Here is a 19,616-nt window from a genome sequence, read left to right on the forward strand (position 1 = left end):
GGTTGATAAGAAACTTGACGTGAGCTGGCAATGTGCACTCGCACCCCAGAAGGCCAACAGTGTCCTGGGCTGCATCAAAAGAAGTGTGGCCAGCAGGGTGTGGGAGGGGATTCTACCCCTCTATTCCTCTCTTGAGAGACCTGATCTGGTGTATTGTGTCCAGTTCTGAAATCCTACATCATATCCTCAATAAAGATATGGAGTTGTTGGAATGGGTCCAGAGGAGGGCCACAAAGATGATATGAGGGCTGGAGCACCTCCCATGCAAGGACAGGCTGGGAAAGTTGGGCTCCTTCAGCCCAACTCTGAAGAGACCTTATAGCAACCTTCCAGTACCTGAACGGGCTCCAGGAAAGCTGGAGAGGGACTGTTTACAAAAGCTTGTAGTGATAGGATGAAGGGGCAATGGCTATAAACTGGAGAGGGGCAGATTTAGACTAGGCATAAGGAGGAATTTCTTCACAATGAGGCACTGGTCTAGGCTGCCCAAGGAACTTGTGGCAGCCCCATCCCTGGAGGTGTTCAAGGCCAGGTTGGATGGGGCCTTGGGCAGCCTGATCCAGTGGGAGGTGTCCCTGCCCATGGCAGGGGGTTGGGAGCAGATGATCTTTAAGGTCTCTTCCAACCCAAACTATTCTATGATTCTATTGGCTGCTTTGATAGCTGTACAGTGGGATTTGGTCCTATGCACTTAGTAAACCCTCTTCAACCCTTGTTTCTCTGCTGTTCGTTCAGGGTTACTGTTTTGAGCTCTTTCCTCACTTATTTATGTCCCTGTTTTCAGCAGGTTGCAAATTTGTTCATGCAGCAATGTGTGCTTTACCAATCTGCCTTTGAGGGCACTCTTGACGTGCTTCCAGCGTTTGGATTGACTTGTTTATCTGCAGCTTTTACTGCACACCTTTATTTAAGAGAGGACCAACACCTTGCACATCTGCAATGGCCAGGTTTAGTCTCTCACAATGACTGCGAAGCGGTATGTTTCAGAAAGCCTCTGGTTAGTTGTGGCGTGTCTCCAAGTCGGCAGGAGAGCTCCTCATCTCCTAGGGGTTGGCACTTGAGCATGGGTGAGCATATCAGCGTCTGCTAAGCTCAGGCAGGCCAAGGAGTTGATTAAAACACAAGGCAGAGAGGAGCTGAAGGTGCAGAGATGTATCCAGTGTATGGGGATCATGTGTGACTCCAGTGCATCTGGATTCACTAATGTGATTGAAGTCAGTAAAAAGCTGTTTCAAGTGACACTGGTAGAAGGCTCACAGCCTCCATGCCAACAACAAGGTTCTTTTCTATTTTGCGGATCACTGCACCTTTATATTGGGTGTTAAGGCCAGAGTAAGGGTGTCATGGGTGTGAAGAAACCACAGCCTAAAGTTTCCACATGAAATCAGATGCTGTTCAAAGTTGGCCTGTTCAGTATTTGAAAAAGTCGGAAGGCAAGTAAGGAGTGTGACAGCCCAAACAAAATTTAGAACCTGGGAGGTGTGAATTACAACGAGAGTCTGGGGGGAAATGGATCCAGGTTACTGGGAGATGGAGCTTTGGTGTAGGTTTTTTTATGTAATTAAAAAAAAAGGTTTCACAACTATTTTCAAGTAATTCAAAATCTTGCTTTAGCTGTTTCCATTATTTCCATAAGGTGTAGGAGTAAGATCCTGTTGTAACACATTTGTTACAGTTTAAACAAATGAATGTATGAAGTACGTGGTGTTTGATTAGGTCTGAGTACATGACTTTACATGTTCAGCTTTCACGTCTAATGCATGCAAAGCAATACAACTGCTGACGAGCAGGGTACATAAATGCTGTACTTTATATTCCCCTAACAACACTGTGGAGCAGTGCCATTTTTGCAGTATGACAATAATGTGGGAAGTGCTATAATTATCAAAGGTATCTTCTGCAGAGTCGTGACTTGGCTTTGTAACATGCACCATGCAAATAAATCTGAATTGATACATTTCATTTTTGGCCACTTCAATACAGTAATAGGAATTAGAATGTCTTCAGAATATTTTATGCCTTTAGAACGTCTTTACGGCACACTGCTTCAAAACAACCCCAGCATTTGTAGGGAGAATAAACTGACCAAGGGATGAGAGCCTGTTGAGCAACAGTACTGGCACAGGCAATGGGTGCTGTCACAGCAGGAAGAACTGCAAAGGAGATTGCATCTTCTGCTCTTGGCTGAAAATTTCAGCAAAGAAGTGAAACGAATGCTGCTTAGGTTTCCCTGCTTTACCACAGCTGTGTGCTGTCCTGGGCTGCCAGCAAAGCAGGAAACAGGCTCAATTTATTTCACAAGACATCCTCATTTACCTGAGGAGCAGTATGAAGCTCAGGTTCCCTTTTTCAATATGTTCATGGAGTCACTGAGGGAATTACAAGACCCCTTAAGCTCCTCTGCTGGCAGTATGCTACCCATGCTATTCTCTGCCTCTCAGCCATTCCTAGCGACAAGAGCACTATCTCCTGGATATTTCCCTAATTAAGTGGGGTATCTGGGTTTATGATGCTTTGCCATAAAATGCCAGCATGGCTTGTAATGGCTATGAGAAAGGGACTGGGAAGTGGCTGTGTATGATTTTTAAGGTGACTTGTGTAAATTGCACACTTTAAGAAAGGGATACAGAAGGATTGATGGTGACTTGCCAGGGTTTTGGAGCCTTCCCTCAACACAGACACTTTGAAGGATAGCCCAATATAGTTCTTAAGACTGGGCACAGTCTCTCATAGCCAGTTTTGGTTGATCCATCCTGCTATCCTGCAGGCCATTTTACAAGTTGTTACAGTACCTGTGAGCAAGCATCATGTCCTTCAAAAGAACCTTAATTAATCCAGAATGCAAAAGCTAACTTCATAACAACCACATCACCAGAAACGCATCCATCCTGTTCTTTTCCGTCACTCTCACAAGAAGCTCTTGGCTCTGACAAAAGCTTTAACCTTCAAGGCTTCGGGTAGGTCAGTGCCCAAGCATCCTTAAGAGCTTGCGCACAACATCTCACTTTACAGGTTCGTTAGAATTGTCTGCCACAGAGGATGGAGACCATCAGAGGGGAATCCTGGGGCTTTTTCAGTGAAGGAGGCTTCAATCAGAAACGAAGAGAAAGGAGGAGGTGAAAAAAACAAACTCAAGCACAACCAAGCTGAAGAGGAAAGAACAGTATCATAGTATAATAGAATAGCTTGGGTTGGAAGGGACCTCAAAGCCTACCCAGTTCCACCCCTCCGTGCTATGGGCAGGGACACCTCCCACCATCCAGACTACTCAAAGCCCCATCCAGCCTGGCCTTGAATACCTCCAGGGATGGGGCAGCCACAGCTTCTCTGGGCAACCTGGGCCATCACCTCACTGCTCTCAGAGTGAAGAAATTCCTCCTTAAGTCTAGTCTAAATCTGCCCCTCTCCAGTTTATACCCACTGCCCTTCATCCTATCACCACAAGCCTTTGTGAACAGTCCCTCCCCAGCTTTCTTGTAGCCCCTTCAGGTACTGGAAGGTCTCTATAAGATCTCCTTGAAATCTTCTTCAGGCTGAACAACCCCAACTCTCTCAGCCTGTCCTCATATGCGAGGTGCTCCAGCCCTTTGATCATCCTTGTAGCCTCCCCTGGACCCATCGAACAGCTCCTTATCCTTCTTATGTTGAAGATTCCAGAACTGGACACAACACTCCAGGTGAGGTCTCACGAGAGAGGAATGGCCATGGCGCTCTGTAGCGACACAGAGGAACATCGGAAGGAATACAGGTGAGCTCTGGTAGCCCAGAGCAGGCGTTGGCATGAAAGAAAGCAAGGATTTGTGGACTCCTTCACAGCTTGAAGCTGCTGCAGTGCGTTTACGTGGCACCTGAATCATCTAAAGGCACGAGCCGAGGCCTGCTCCACGCACGCGTCCACCGCGCTGATGGATCAACCGGGTTAAGAGCCGACCGGCGACGATAAAAAGGCTGCGGTGAAGACGCAACTAATCCACGGAGAAAGAGTAAACACCGCAATTAAGGAGAAAGCGGGTCAAGTCTGCCCGGATATCGGCGGCGCCCCGGGCGGCGGCCCCTCCGGGCGGGGGGCGAGGCCATTGGCCGGGCGGCTGCCGCCCCCCCGCAGCCCCCGCCGCGCCGCGCACGTGCGTTCGGACCCCGGCACCGCGCCGCGGCCAATGGGAGAGCGCGGGAGGCGTGGCGAGGCGTCTCGACCAATGGGAGCGCTCAAGGGGGCGTGGCGAGGCGCCGCTCGACCAATGGGGACGCGCGGGGGCGCGGCGCGGCAATGGGCGTGCGGCGGGGAGGGAGGGAGACGCGGAGCGGCCGCAGGGTTGCTCGGGGTGGAGGAGGGGACATAGAGCGGCTACACCGGTGCTTGCGGGGCAGTGGGAGGGCAGCAGGCACAGAGGTGCTTGGGACACACACACACACGGCCACACGGGTGCCTAGGGGGTGGGGAGGGGAACACACGCAGCGGCCACACTCGCTGTTGCTAGTGAGGAGGGGGCGCGGCTCGGCGCAGCCCGGCCAATGGGAGCGCTCGGAGACGGGGGAGAGACGCGGCTCCACCAATCAGAACGCGCCAGGGCGCGTCTCCGCCAATGGGAACGCGCGAGGCTGGGGTGGGGAGGGAGCGCAGCTCGGCCAATGGGAGCGGGCGGAGGGCGTGGCGCGCGGGCCGGAGGGGGCGCGGCGCGGCGCGGCTCGGCCAATGGGCACACGCGGAGGGGTCGCGGCTCGGCCAATGGGAGCGCGCAGGGGCCTGGGCCGGGCCAATGGGCTGCCGGCCGCGAGGGGGCGCGGCGCGGCCAATGGGGCGGCGCGCCCGGGCGCTATTGTGGGCGAGGCGCGCGCAGGCTGGACGGCAGCGCGGGGCCGCCGGAGGCGCCTCCCGTCTGTCTCGCGGGGGACGATGTCGCACCAGCGCGTGAGGCGAGGCGGCGGCGGCGGCGGAGGGTCCCCGATCCCGGGCGCGTCGCCGGCGGGCGGCGGCGCTGCGGCGGCGGGCGGCGGCGCGGCGGCCGCGGTGGCGGCGGCGGCGGCGGGGGGTGCGAGCGGGCGGCCGCAGCCCATGCGGGCCACGGTGCCGTTCCAGCTGAAGCCGCAGCCGCCGCACGGCAGCCCCACGCGGGGCGGCCCCGGAGGGGTCCCCCGCGCCTCCCGCAGCGCCAGCCCCGCGCGCGCCCCGCGAGGCGGCGCCGGCCCCGCCGCGGCCACGCAGACGCCGGCCGGGAGCAGCCCCCCCCCGGCCCGGCACCGCCACCTCTCGCCCTGCGCCTCCCCGCAGCCCGACGGCAGGGCCCGCGGCCCCCGGCCCGCGCCCGAGCAGGGCAGGGCCTCCCCCGAGAGAAAGAGCCCCGGCTCCCCCGGCTGCAGAGGTGAGCGCCGCGGGGGTGTGGGTAAAGGGGGCTGGGGGCGGGGGGGGGGGGTGTGCAGGCAAAGAGGTGATTGGAGTGAGGGGGAGCACGCAAAGGGGGGTTTGGAGTGAGGGGGGGGCACGCAAAGGGGGGTTTGGAGTGAGGAGGGGGCAGGTAAAGGGGGGGTTGAGGGGGTCAGGCAGGCAAAGAGGGCTTGAAGGGGGGGCGAGTAAAGAGGGGCTTGAGGGGGCAGGTGGCGGGGGTTGGATGGGGAGGCAAGTAAAGGGAGGCTTGAGGGGGAGACACGGGAGCTTAGGGGAAGGGAGACAAGTATAGAGGGGCGTGGGGGGGAAGATACAGAGAGGCTTGAGGGGCAGCAGCCATATGAGTGCTGGGAGCGCGGGGGCAGGGCGATGCATAGTGGCTGTAGGGGTGCTTGAGGGGACGGGGTGGGGGGGTGACAGTGGCCATGTGAGTGCTGGTAGGGAGGAGATGCTTAGTGGCCACCGGGTTGCATGGGGTGGGTAGGCCACACAGAGGTGGCGGGGGGAGGGTCACAGGGGTGCTCGGGAAGGGGGACGACGGGGGTGAGGACGCATACTGGTTACAGGGGTGCTTGGGAGGGGACGGGGGACAAAGTGGCCACACTGTCGCTACAACGGAGAGGTACGACACAGGGGGGCGGGGGGACATACATAGGGGTCACAGGGGTGCTTGCGGGGAGCGACGGGGATGAGGACACAGCGGCCACAGGGGTGCTGAGGGGGACACAACAGAGAGGGGCCACGCGGACTTGGGGTGGGGGAACACACATAGCAGCCACGTGGGGGGCATGCGTAGTGTCCCCAGGGGCGTTTGGGACACACACAGAGGGGTGCTTGGGGGGAAACGACGACACGCAGCGGCTCCAGGGACGCTTGGGGCAGGGGGACAGGAGGACACATAGTGGGGTGACAGGGGTGTTCGGGGTGGGGGTGCAGTGAGCAGCCGGGACAGGCCCCAGGGCCCCATGTGGTGGGGGGAGGCCGGGCCGGGCCCGTGTCCGGGCTTGTGCCGCGTTCAGCCGCCCCTGGCACCCGGCGGCGGGCGTGTTGGAGGGCTCGGTGCTTTTGTTGTGCTCCGTTGCTTCCTGGCTCTTAGGAGAGGGACAGAGAAAGCCCGGCGTGCCACGTGGGGAATTGTAGCCACTCCTGTAGTACGTGTGCGAGTGCTGCCCAAGGCTTCCTGGGGAGAGCGAGTCATCGCCGTAGGAGGTGCACTTAAAGCACTTGGTACAAGCTTTGGGTGACTGTAGCATTTAGGGGCTGCTGCGAAGCCTTCACATCTTCCCTTCCCATGCATCACAAGTGAGCATCTTCCCTTCCCATTAGTCACAAGTGTGCAGACACCACTTGGATTAAAACCACGTACGTGGTTTTAATCCAAGTGGTGTCTGTACACTTGTGCTTGGTAAATTAGCTAGTGCTGTAGGCATTGCACGTAGACTGAGGGGAAATGCGTTCGGTTTCTTGTAGTAGATACTTTCAAGGTGAACCCTGCAGAAGGTTGCATGAACTTGAGTGGTGACAAGCTTACGCTGCAACAAAGATAGAGAATACTGTGACAATAGCATTCATAATGCACCACACTGCTTTTTAATGTGTTTGAATAATTAAAATGTAGTGATAACGCTGAAATTTAAGTAATATGTGACATGGCTGAGGATAGAGCCTTACATATGTAAGTCCTTCTTGGGATAAAAGTTTGCTCAAAATCGTGAACTGTGTGTAGTAATCTGCACAATAAAGCTGACTGGCATGCAGAAGCTTATATGCTGAAATCTAGGACCTACGTGATTCCTTTTAATTCTTCTACTGCCTCTAATGTTGCTTTCTTCTTTTTCTAAAATAATGATTATAACTGGAAAACCATGTTGGGGTCCTCGGGTTTTTTTTCTTTGTTCTTGAGGAGTGACGCTGCCAAATGCAACAGTCATAATCAGTTGATACAGTACTTAAGCTAAGATCTGAATAACTTGGTTTTGGTTTGGGTTTTTTTTTGTGTGTGTTTTATTCAGACTTACCTCCTCAAGATTACCATATGCCGGCTTGTCTGCACTGTGAGAGAGCAGTGCCACAAAGATGTTTAGGTTCTGCATTAGATTTTCAGCTTTACAGATAACAGTCATGTATTTTGTTTAAGGTTATATTCTGAGGCTTTGGATTAAGGAACGTGCATATTCTTTGTTTGATATTCTTGTTAATAAGTAATCTGGAAGACTTTATACACATCACAAAATCCCATCTTCTTCCTGTGAACTTTATAGAAACTCCTGCTCTAGATGCCATCTCCTGGCGTGGAGAATGAGGAAGAGGGTAGCTTGCCTTAAGATCCAGATTCAAAAGCTTTTTGTAAAGGCGCTTTGCATCAGACCACTTGGGGTGGAGAAATCACACTGCCTTCAGATAATTGCGTAGTCATCTGCTGAAACCATGCAAACTTTTTTACTGGGTCTAGGAATTAGTCTATAGAAAGAAACAAGTCATTTGATCCCTTTGTTGTAAAATAACTCCACTAGGTTTTTCCAAGACATGTGAAAACAGAAGAGCAGTTGCATGGTTTTGAACATAGCTTTTATCAACTTGCTTCACACTTGAGAACCTGAAATTGTGCATTTACACATCTGAATTAATAGCTTCTTCTGGGTTTTTTGGGTTTGAGTTTTTTTTCAGGTGGGGTTTTTTTTTGTTGCTGTTTTCTGAACTGAATTGCAACTAAGTGTTTGAAATACTTAAATTTAATTTTCTGTTGGTTAGGGGATAATTACAAACTGAAGATTCCGTGGCACAATTTCTAAATTTCTATGCTTGCCACTTCCCTCCTAAACGTGGCCAAGAACCTAGGTCTTCTTACTACTCATTTTTGATATTTTACTTGTCCTCCCTGCAGCCTTTTAGCACTGATTACACAAACTTCAGCTTCTACTTCCATGTTGAAGTTCTCCATCCTTCCCATTACTGGTGTGACCTCATTTTTGCACTGTGAGGTCTGTCTGGCGATCTCCAGCTGCAGTTCAGTTTTCACATACCTGTCTGCAAACCACCCCTGTCAGTGGAAGTTGTTCTGACCTACTAGTAGACTGTTGCAAAATGAGGCAGAGAAATGTGTATGCTTTACCTTTACTTTTAGTGTTATTTTTATGCAAAACACCATTTTTATGCTCAAAACCATTACAGTGCATCAGGCTGTGTAAGCAGGAAGGTCAAGACAGAGCCATAGCAGTTATTTACTGACCTTTTCAGGTGCCTTGAGGTTGTGAGACATTACTATATACTGGATTTTATGTCTATTCCAATTGACTGTATTGGACCGAATATTTAAACTTGCTCTGAAAATTAAGGAGTAAAATTCGGTTAGTTTTATTTGTAACTATATTGTTCTTGCATTATTTAGAATGGTAAGTGAAAGAGTAGAATTAAAGCCTATTTGTGTGAAAGGAGATTGTGAAAGTTGTTATCAAAGCATATGGGAAGATCTTGAGTTCAGATGCGAAACCCTCTTTGGGGTAGGGAGAAGGAATGGAGCTTCATTGCATTCTTAAATGACACAGGAGAATTTATTCATTTTAAAAACCGAGTGAGTGATACAATATTAGCTACTGACTTGTCAACAGTAATTACCAAGGTTTTGCAGTAGTTACAAAAGATGCTGCTGTAGGATAGGAAGGTCCCGAAGGCTTTGTGTACCATTTTGCTTACCTAAGCTGTTAAATAATAGGCGTAAAAAGGTAAATTCACTTTTGCAGCATCATGTTTTGGGTTTCTTATGGCCAACAGTACAGGGGAGTTACTTGAATTAAAAATGTTTCCATTCACTAGAACTAAGTAACTGGAAAATCTTGGGCTTTCTGAGGTTTGCTTTTGTAAAACAATATTAGTTCAGTCATTCTCCTACCAGGACATGGTTTTGAATTACTGGAAACAAAAGTGGGAGTAGTTGTTCTTTTACATTTATGTAAAGAAAATATCTAAGGTTGTCTTCCAAAGGGAATATCCACAGTTGTGCTGTGTGTCTGTTCTTATTACTGTCTGAGCCTGTTGAATACTTTCAACAACTCTCCCCAAGTCAGCGCTCTTTCACCTTTCGGTTATTGGTAAGCATTTGTTCCATTTTGCTCTTCAGTCACATTGTTAGACTGCCTTAGCGTAAATGGCTTTTGGAGGAGCCCGACTTCATGATTGCGATAGATGTGTGTGATGCTGCTTTACCTGTAGCAACTTCATTCAGCCAGTTGTACTGCATTGATGTGTGAAAACATGGTAACTTGTTTATTATTTTCTCACATTATGGACTTTGATTTGTATTGTTCATGTCTGTTTGTTTTGTTCTATTATTTTATTTTGTTTGAAGCCAGATTGCAGAAAGTTTGTTTCTAAATAGATTTGGAGTAGTGGTGGATGAATAAGAGGGTTGATATTTATCACAAATACTGGTTTAAAGAGATAATCAGGCCAATTAAAAGAGATCTAATATTTAAGAAGTGTCTATTTGATGAAACAGCTCCATTGTTTTTCATCAGCCACAGCTGTTGTAACTGTTATCTCTGTGGAGGCAGATCTCTTGTTATGTAGGTCACATCAAGGAATAATAGCAGCTGAACGCTGGCTTCAAGTATTGTAGTGGAGAGCGCAATGAAAACATTGTGTGTGTTCCCATTGAGATGTTTTGAAATGGCAAGAGTTGTGTAGTATGCTTTGGCAATTTGTATTAAGGTATGTTGTGAAGATGGAATGTTAAGTAAAGATGTATCCAAACACCCTTGTCCCATCTAAATAAAAGTAATTTGAAAATAGAATTCATTGAAGGAATTTTTACCTCGGAGGAAACGAGGGTACTTTACAGGCTTTGTTCCTTGAAATGAGTAGCTTCCCTTGAACTTAAATAATAAGCAGGCTCTTCAGTTTTCCTTCTCTCTGTTTGCCCAGCAAAATATTCATTTTGTGGAGGAGGAGAGAGGGTAATTTCTACTACTTTTGTTTTGAAGCTGTCTGCTGCAGTGGCTTTACAGTTGATGTGACTGACTACATATACTTCCTGATTTTTAATTTTTTTGTCCACATCCTTTCTGTTTCGCCCTGGTAAAATGAGAGAAGCTGCTTGAACAGGAAGAAAAAGAACTTGGAAGAAAAATAAATAGGGAGAGTGTGGCAGCTATTTCTGAACCAAATAGTTTTGCCAGGAGGAGAAGGACCAGGGGATGTTGATTGACAGCTGACTGAACATGAGCCAGCAGTGGCCAAGAAGGCCAATGGCAACTTGGCTTGTATCAGAAATGGCGTGGCCAGCAGGTCCAGGGAGGTTATTCTACCTCTGTACTTGGCACTGGTGAGACCGCACCTCGAATCCTGGGTTCAGTTCTGGCCCTTTCACCACAAGAAGGATGTTGAGGCTCTGGAGTGAGTCCAGAGATGAGCGATGAAGCTGGTGAGGGGGCTGGAGAACAAGTCTTACGAGGAGTGGCTGAGGGAACTGGGGTTGTTTAGCCTTGAGAAGAGGAGGCTGAGGGGAGACCTCATTGCTCTCTATAACTACCTGAAAGGAGGTTGTAGAGAGGAGGGAGCTGGCCTCTTCTTCCAAGTGACAGGGGACAGGACAAGAGGGAATGGCCTCAAGCTCCTCCAGGGGAGGTTCAGGCTGGACATCAAAAAAACATTTTTCACAGCAGAGGTCATTGGGCACTGGCAGAGGCTGCCCAGGGAGGTGGTTGAGTCACCTTCCCTGGAAGTGTTTAAGGCATGGGTGGACGAGGTGCTGAGGGGCATGGTTTAGTGGTTGATAGGAATGGTTGGACTCAGTGATCCAGTGGGTCTTTTCCAACCTAGTGATTCTGTGAAATACATTTGATGTAACTTTGGAGGCAAGCGTAATTTTTATGGAGTGGCATTAGCATGCCATGTTTTCCCATGGTACAGACAGAAGGTATCATTTCAACATTGTCTAATACAAACAAACCCCTCAATGTTTTCTGTGGTGATAATAGTAGTCAGAATTTCTGAATACAAGGGTCTTAAGTGCATGGTAACTCCAAAATTGAGCTTTGTCACTGCTCCCTGCGAGTAGATTTGCTGTGAGCTCAGGGATAAGGTTATCATTATTGATGCTGTAGAAACATTAAACCATATGAGATTTCTGAACTGCTTTATGTGAATGTGCCTGATGATAGTGCTAGTAATTATGTCCTTATAGTTTAATTGAAATATTTTACATGTTTTTAATGTGTACATTTCTAATGCATGAGCATGTTCAATATTGAATGTCACTAGGGTTGCATTTGGAAGACTAGTGTTCTGCAAGACTGAGATGTCCACACCACTGAAATCTATACCTAATGGATTTTATTAATATTTATGTATCTTTAGTAGGTAGAAATGTTTTAGAAATTGAGTTCTGGAGTTCTGATTGGTGGTGTTTCTATTTTCCAACTAGCAGTCGGACAGTAGTTGAGCACAACTTTTTGCCCACAAATGAGTTTGTGTAGAACACAAATTGCTATGTTATTTATCCTTTTAGTGCAGAGCTCATCCTAAGGCGCAATCAGGAAGGACGTATGACTGAGTTTTTCCAGTGTCCTTGTAAGGCTTACAGTTGATCTCTGTGTCTTTGTATGCTGTGTTCTAGCTGTTTGGTTTAGCCCTTTGTGTATTAATTGTCTGTAATAAATACAATTCTTTTAGGTATAATTCTGTGGGCAGTAAATGAATTGATAATGAGCTTACGGCATTGTGATCTCTGGAAATGCATTTTACATCTAGAATAGCTGGTAACAATCAATGTAGGGGCATATGTGTATATCTAAACTCGGGGTCTTTCCTGCGTATCAGTCTCTAATTTAACAAACCTCAATTACTATTTTGAGGAACCTTTCTTCAGTGTTTACACTTACACAATCACAGAATGATTTGAGTTGGGAAAGGCCTTTAAGATCATCAAGCTGAAGCATCAATTCAGCCCTGCTAAGTCTGCCACTAGACCGTGTATCCAAGTATGACTTATTAGCTTGCAGCATAGTCTTTTACTGCAATTTCACATGAAGATGTCATTGATGTATGGGATAGATGCAAATTTTTGTGTTTAGGCATCTTCTTCCTTCTCACATTACTTCCTGTGCTTGTTATGTTTACCTTTTTCAGTAAGGGTTCCTGTTAGTGTCTGAATTGTTCTGAAAAGTGATAGCAATATAAATGCTAAAAATGAGGTATGCAGAAGGAGTAGTTGTGGGCAAATGTGAATGTAAAGGAAGGAGATGCCTTGATTATTTTGTAAAATGTAAATCAATACCTTATCAAAGTTGTCTTCTGGATCTAAGCATTAGACATAACTCTGCCACTGTATCCTGGGTGGCTGGTGAAACATGTCAGTTTGTAGTGTCCCTTGAATGAAAGTGGGTGAAGGCTAAAGAGCTAGTGGTATCAACTCTAAACTTGGCATTACACAAAGTTCAGCACAGATTTCATTTTTTAGCCTTTATATATGAGGGAACTTAGCTATTTATTTCTTCCAAGCCTTTCGTCATTTAAGAATCCAATGACTATTGTACCTTTGATGGAATAAATGCTGGTGTGTGGGTACCAGATCAACATTTGTGACATAAGGTTGTTTTTAAGGAAACCATAAAAACATTTCATTGCTTAAAACTGAATAGAGCCTGGAAAAGCAAACTGAATTCCTATATTGCAATACCTTGTTGTATACTTAATAACATAGTAGTTCTGATTTGATATAATTTCTTGTAGACCAAATAATTAAGCTCTCTGTCTTGCTTTCTTTCTAACCAAATGTTTTTATTCTAGCTGACAAATCAAGACCGCCTTCTTCAAGCCCTTCCAGTACTTCTCGACGGACTTCCTCATTGGATATGCTTGCTGCTCCATATCTTGCTGGACAGTGGCCTCGTGATAATCATGGACAAGCTGCTCCATCTATGAGAGACAAAGCCACACAGGTAGGACAGATTTTTGTCTTTTGAGTATTTAGATGTGAAGACAGGATTTAAATTCAAGAAGCTTTTCCTGTGAAAACATTCAGTTCTTCAGCTTTCTTGCTTGTGAGTTCCTATTCACTTTCAAATTGCACCAATCCTACCTTTCCTATTGTGGATGTGGATTATTTGCCTTCTTGAGGAAGAGGCTGTGAATGCAGTATCTCTTAAGAGTTCCACTTTCTTCTTGCCTCAGAAATACCAACGTATCACGCATCTGTGTTTCCTCATTGTTCTTAGCGTGCAGTACACTGGTTGCACTGGCATTAAGTACTATTCAGGTCAAATTCATACAAGAGCTTAGGGACTCCTTATATGTATATCTGCCTTAAAATTGAATTGGAAGGCTTCTGTAGTGCCTGTGTAGAAGCTATTGTAGCCTTTTTTTGTGATAGAAACTTCTATGATAGAGGGTGTTCATCCTCTGATTGTAAAAGGTCTTTAGTGTTCACCTGGGCTCTATGCAGCAAGTACATGCAAGTATTATGTACGTTGAAAATCTGCCTCATTGAACTATCAATGATGTTCAGATTTTGCTCAGCTGGATAGTACTTTAAAACTGCCTGATTTGCCAAATTTAAACAACTTGGCAAGATTTCTTGAGCTTTTAGTGATTCAGTTCTATGCCACCTGTAAAGACAGAACCAACAAGCTATTTAATGAAACTGGTGTTACAAGAGTTAGATAGTCATCGGGACACTTGTTTTATCATTCCCCTAAAGTAATTGTTGTTACATGATATCCTACTGTATGCAGAAATGATTCAAGATAGATTTCTTTATAGAATATCCCAGTGTTCTGTTTCTCCTGTAGATGCAGTCTGGCAGTGGATTTTTCTAACTTGTGGAGTGAAGAAAGAGCTAGGTATATCAGGTTTTACCTCCCTATTCCTGGAACATGGTTTCAAGAACAACTCTCTGCCAATTCCAAAGAATGTAAGAAAAATGCAGTTGGAAGGGAAGCTGACAGTGTGTGCGACCTGCTTGATGCCCTGCTTAGGTTGGATGGCAGTAACAAAAATGTGGCATATAAGTTTCCCTGTGCTGCCAAAAAGGGTGTAGGGTGTTGAGCAGGTCTTGTCTGCAGCGTTGATTGTTTCTGTATGTCCTTCTCAAGTTCCACAACCTTTTGCAGAAAGGACCACAGTTTGAAGAGCAGATCAGTAGAAAACTGAGATGTTTTGTAGGGGAATATGCCTGTCTGCGTAAGGTGGAAATAGAAACTGGTGAAGAAAGGAGAGCTGAGGAACAAGTTTTCTGTGCGGGAAAATGAATCAGTAAAATGGTTAGAAGATGGGTGAAAAGGTTAAGCAAATTGTATTGAGGAGGAGGATGAGGGAAGGCATATGATATACAAGAAGTTGCTGTTCATGCTTAGCTGTTAAAAGGCATTGTTAAAGTGTGGGTGCCATAGGTATTTATTTTCATATTTGATTTCTTAGGATAATACTTTTTTCAGAATAACTCTCTTTCCGTACTAGTGCCAAAGCATTTGCTATATTCAGTTGATCTTGTTCAGCTTAGTTTTGGTTTTATGAGTCATGGTTGGGCTTTTATAATCAGTGTGTTTTCCAGCTAGATTAGATATCATTCTTTTTGGCTTATGTTTTTCTTGTCTTATTCTTCCAATTCTGGCACTTCTATATGCTGTGGTAGAGGGGCTTTCATGTATAAGGGGAAACATATTTGCAAAGATTAATGGGTATACTGTAAAGGGCATTTGATATTTCTGCAGAATGAGTATATTTAGTGGTGATTGATGAGTGAAATAGCATCATCTGTTGTTTATCAAACCGGTGGAAACTTCTGGATTGATAGACATCTCAAGTCCAAAGCTTGTGTTGATAGGACATTGAGATGTCGTTGCTTTTAATCTTTCTGGTGTGCTTGAAAGAAAACATTTCAACTAGGGACAAGTTCGAGATGTGATTTACGATAGTTATTTCCCAAGATAGTGTAGTCTCTCCATTCGTATTGTTTAGTGTTTCTGAAGACATGGTGTTTGAATGAAGTTTCACTAACAAAGATACTCTGTCTCCAGTATGTAGTTTCAGATTTCACAAAGTCTGATGTGAAATGGATGTGTTCAGATTTCAAGCATTTAGGGAACAGGAACTGAATCCATTAAGATGTAAAATATTTTCAAGTTGAGCGAGCAGGTTATCTTGATTTTTGTGTGTTAATGACATAGGGAGTAGAGTCATTCAGGAAGCAGACCTGGGAAGAGACAGCACTTGGTGACACTTTGGCTTGCAAGCCTTTATAGAGATGCCCATAGGCCATAGCTGAGAACTGTGTTGAATTCCTGGTCATGGAGACACTGTCTATTGGACTCCTGCTTCGACTGATGATTTTGATGAAACCTGTCTGTACGATCAGACTGATTTATGTACATGCAGAATGCTTGTTGGATGGTGAATAAGTGTATTATTGAGTGCCCTAGGGTCTGGCTAGAATTTGTATATGCAGGTATTTAACTGCTGCTAAAACAACAGTTTGTGATCTTATGTCTTTTTTACTTTGAATCAAACCTGTTTGGCATTGACTGTAGTTGTTTGAAATACAGTGGTGTCAAAATACAAGTTAAAATGAGGCAATTGTTTTCTATGTTTCTAATTCTTAAGGAGTAATTCATTTCAGCTGCAAAGTTTTTGCTCTAATACTAAGTATTCTACTATCTGCAATAAATAAGTGACTAGCAGTACTTTAAGAACCTAGAGAAATAGAAATCCCTCTTTGTCTATTTGTTATTGGGTTTGTGTTTCTTGAAAGTAAGTATTGTAAATAAACTGTGGGGGATGAGTAGGAGGCAAGTTGCTAAAATAGTGTTACATGTCTGTCTTGATGTAAAGGTTTTCTGTAATTTAACACCGTATACCTACTCTACAAAGATTTCTAACTTTGTTTTGAGAATAAGTATCAAAGCAAGTTTTAATCCTTTAACATTAATTGGATATTAATTTATGAAATAAGTCCTGCATCTTAAGTCAAAGTCTTGAATATAATTTACATTGAAAGACTTATCAGAGTGCTAGTTAGATTCTTGTAGGCAAGTGCAGTGATTGTGCTGAGTTTGAAAGTTAGAATTAGCGGCTAAAATTTATTGTTCTAGGAGCTAGAGGATAGGATAAGACTCTAGATTTACATTTGAGAATTAACTATAGACAAAGACTGATACTTGTGAATGGGAGTTATCAATTATTCTAATCTACGATGATGATGAGTGCTTTTCTGGAAGAGTAGATTGTAGTGGATTCTAGTTTTGCCATGAAATAGGAAATTCAAGGCAGCCTGGTAACTTTATTATCCATATTTGCCCTAGCTAGTTTTTTGAGTTGGAATGATGAAGATGAAAAGTACCAATAGCAGAGGCTTTATTTATATGAAAGTTCTATCTGTAACTGAAGCTAGTGGGAGTTGCAACGTGTATATTTGGAGTTACACCTCCGTTTTCCCTGGAAGATGGGGATTAATGCCATATCATCAAAGGCCGTGTGAGTTTGTGTTCTGAGTACAGATGCGGTAGATCAGATGGATGTGAGATGGAAGTAAGTAAGGTCAGCTTGTGGCTTGCAAGCTGTTAGACTCAAATGTAAAAACAACTGTTGCATGCTGTAGGTGTGAAGACTTTGAGTCAATCTAGGTTCCTGATGTAGGAGAAAGTGAGTTGTCAATGACTTCTAAGGATAAGTTGGGTAGATCTCTGCTGTCTGCCAAGAATTGCACTGTTGCAGCAGTGAAATAAAAGAAATTCTTCCTTTCTTTCAGTGTGTAAGCTGCTTCCAGAAATCCTTCCCCCTGCTTCATTAGGTGTATTTTCCTCTGACTGATAGGAGGTTCCTGATAAGTGTTGTTGTCCTTCTTGGAGCCTTTACAATTCACTGCTTTTGAAGGCCATTCTGGATGTGGTTAGGTGGGAATATAAAGCTGTCTGTGAAGCATGCAGTATTACCACAGCCTTGCCTGTGCATTTTGCTATCTTAAAGAGTTCATCTTAGTGATGCTTCAGATTTCTCAGACCCCTTATTTCAGTATGTTTGCAAGTTTCCTATTAAAGACTTTGTTGGTTTAGTGAAACCAGCTTAGTATTATCTGTGTTGCTTTCTGCTTGGCCCAAGACAACTATGAAGCTGAATCCCCTTGAGGCATGAATAAATTAATTCCCTGCTTTGAAATGGCTCTAGTGGTGCTTATATTCCTTGCCTTTTTCTCCTTCTTCTGAGCAAGAACGCTGTTTTGAAGCTGTAGTAGTGCAGGCTTTCACAGTGTTTACATCTGTGCTAATGTGTCAGAAATAACAAGGTCAGCATCTGTGCAGGAAATAAAATATACCATCTCCACCAAATTCAGCGCTGTCACACTGGCTCTTCAGAGCAATACAGCAGCTTGTGGTACATCTGGCTGTTAATACTGCCTTATGCTCAATTTGGAAGAGAAATTAGCACATCCTTGTATTAGAATGGGTCTGAATGTTGTTGCGGGGTTTTTTTAATTATATAGTTTCACTCCACTTTTTCATACATACAAAGGCTTTTAGTCAGTGACTGTTTTTCACTCTCAGTTCTGAATCTAGCAAATCTTAAAACTGTTCTCTCTTCTAATTTGTCTCAAAATATTCTGCCAGAAAGTAGGAATTACGTTTTTTTAAATTAATCCTGTAATCTTTTTGCTGCAGACAGAAAGTGCCTGGGCTGAAGAATACTTGGAAAAGAAGAAAAACTCACACAAACGTTCAGCATCGTGGGGAAGCAACGATCAACTCAAGGAGGTCAGATATGGTGTTATTTAAGATACATTTGGATTAAATTTTTTACTGGTATGCAGCGTTACTGTGAATTTTGAGGAAGGCATGAATATTACACTGCATTGTTTTGTTATACAGATCATGGGCTTGGTAAAAAAATAAGAAACAGCAGTTCATTTTGTGTTGATTTCATGTAATAATGCATAAGTTTGGGGGGTTTTATCTGAATGTATGGGAAAGAGTGTCAAATGCAGGTGACTTTCTTCGTCAAAGGAGGAAATAAAGCAGTAACAAAACAACTTTCAAACTTTGTATTTAAAGTTCTTTCGTTAAACCTCTAGAGGTGTATTCTAGACTTCAGCTGAACAGATAGCTAACAGGTTCGCAAGGACTCGAGTCTAATTTAATGCTCGCAATAATTATGAATGTTATAGTAATAAAGAACTTCAGGTGTGATGGAATAAATCGATGAAACTACGTGTACACCTGAATATATCTTGTGAAATCTCATGTAGGTTTTTCCTTTATTAGATTGCAAAATTGCGTCAACAACTGCAGAGAAGCAAACACAGCAGCAGGCATCATCGTGACAAAGAAAGACATTCTCCATTTCATGGTAACCATGCAGCCATTAACCACAGTCAGGTAAGGCTGTGCACATCTTAGACATATTGAGTAGCTGATACTATTTTTAACTCCTTTCAAGGTTGTGATTTTTCTTAAAGGGAACTTAGAAATTCCATGTACTGCTAACTATGTTGTAGCTGTAGGTGAATGCTATGAAATAGATCAGTTTTCTTTGACTTTCTCAAGTATATGGAGTCGTGGATCTTTGTTACTTGTCTGGGTTGGTTTTGAATTCCCACTGTCAAAGAATTTCATAGCTGGATCCTTCCTTAAAGCAAAACTCTTAAAGTGCATTTGGCAGACTGTGCAAAAGGATGACAGATAAGCTTCATCTAAAATCATAGATTATCATTTCCATTGCCTATCACTAATGGTTATGAGTTTGCATGTAGAATGTGGCATGGAGCAAACTGGTGGTAAAATGATAACACTCGGAATTGTTGTTTCTGCTGTTCACCTTTTTGTGTCCTGGCAATAGGACTGGTCTGCTCCTGTAATGGACTGATTTAGAGAGCTTACCTGACAAAAAGCTATTCAATGGGTTTTTTTAGGTGCTCTATTAAAAGTATTTATACTTTTGGTGGATTCACTCAGTGTTTTGTAAGATTTTTTTTTTTCCTGTCACTTAAGCCTTGAACCTTTAAGTAGCGATCTCCTAAATTGTGATGGTTAGGCCACCACATGCTCTCTGTGCAGTTTCAGTTTTATATGAAGACTGCTAATGAGATAAGAGAAGTAATATTTTTAGCTCAATGGGTAGCAGGTGGAAAAAAATAGACTTTTAGACACATGGATCCTTTTTCAAGTCTGTTTTCCTTGAGTAACTTTAAGAAAATCAATAGTGACATTAGACTTTTTTTTTCATAAGGAAACTTTTTTCCCTGTTACTT

The 19,616-nt window shown here is 44.7% G+C and overlaps 1 protein-coding gene across 1 annotated transcript in view; it reads left to right on the forward strand.

Annotated features, from left to right (window-relative positions):
* Positions 1-4,855: 4,855 nt before the first annotated feature.
* Positions 4,856-19,616, forward strand: part of FAM117B (family with sequence similarity 117 member B) — a 30,150-nt gene continuing 15,389 nt past the window's right edge. The window contains exons 1-4 of the mRNA XM_069860795.1: positions 4,856-5,360; positions 13,169-13,320; positions 18,031-18,123; positions 18,631-18,744. Coding sequence (XP_069716896.1) covers positions 4,895-5,360; positions 13,169-13,320; positions 18,031-18,123; positions 18,631-18,744 — 825 coding nt within the window. The 5' untranslated portion in view covers positions 4,856-4,894. The remainder of the gene's footprint in view (positions 5,361-13,168; positions 13,321-18,030; positions 18,124-18,630; positions 18,745-19,616) is intronic.

The sequence above is a fragment of the Phaenicophaeus curvirostris genome, chromosome 7 (assembly GCF_032191515.1).
Source record: "Phaenicophaeus curvirostris isolate KB17595 chromosome 7, BPBGC_Pcur_1.0, whole genome shotgun sequence".
NCBI lineage: Eukaryota > Metazoa > Chordata > Aves > Cuculiformes > Cuculidae > Phaenicophaeus > Phaenicophaeus curvirostris.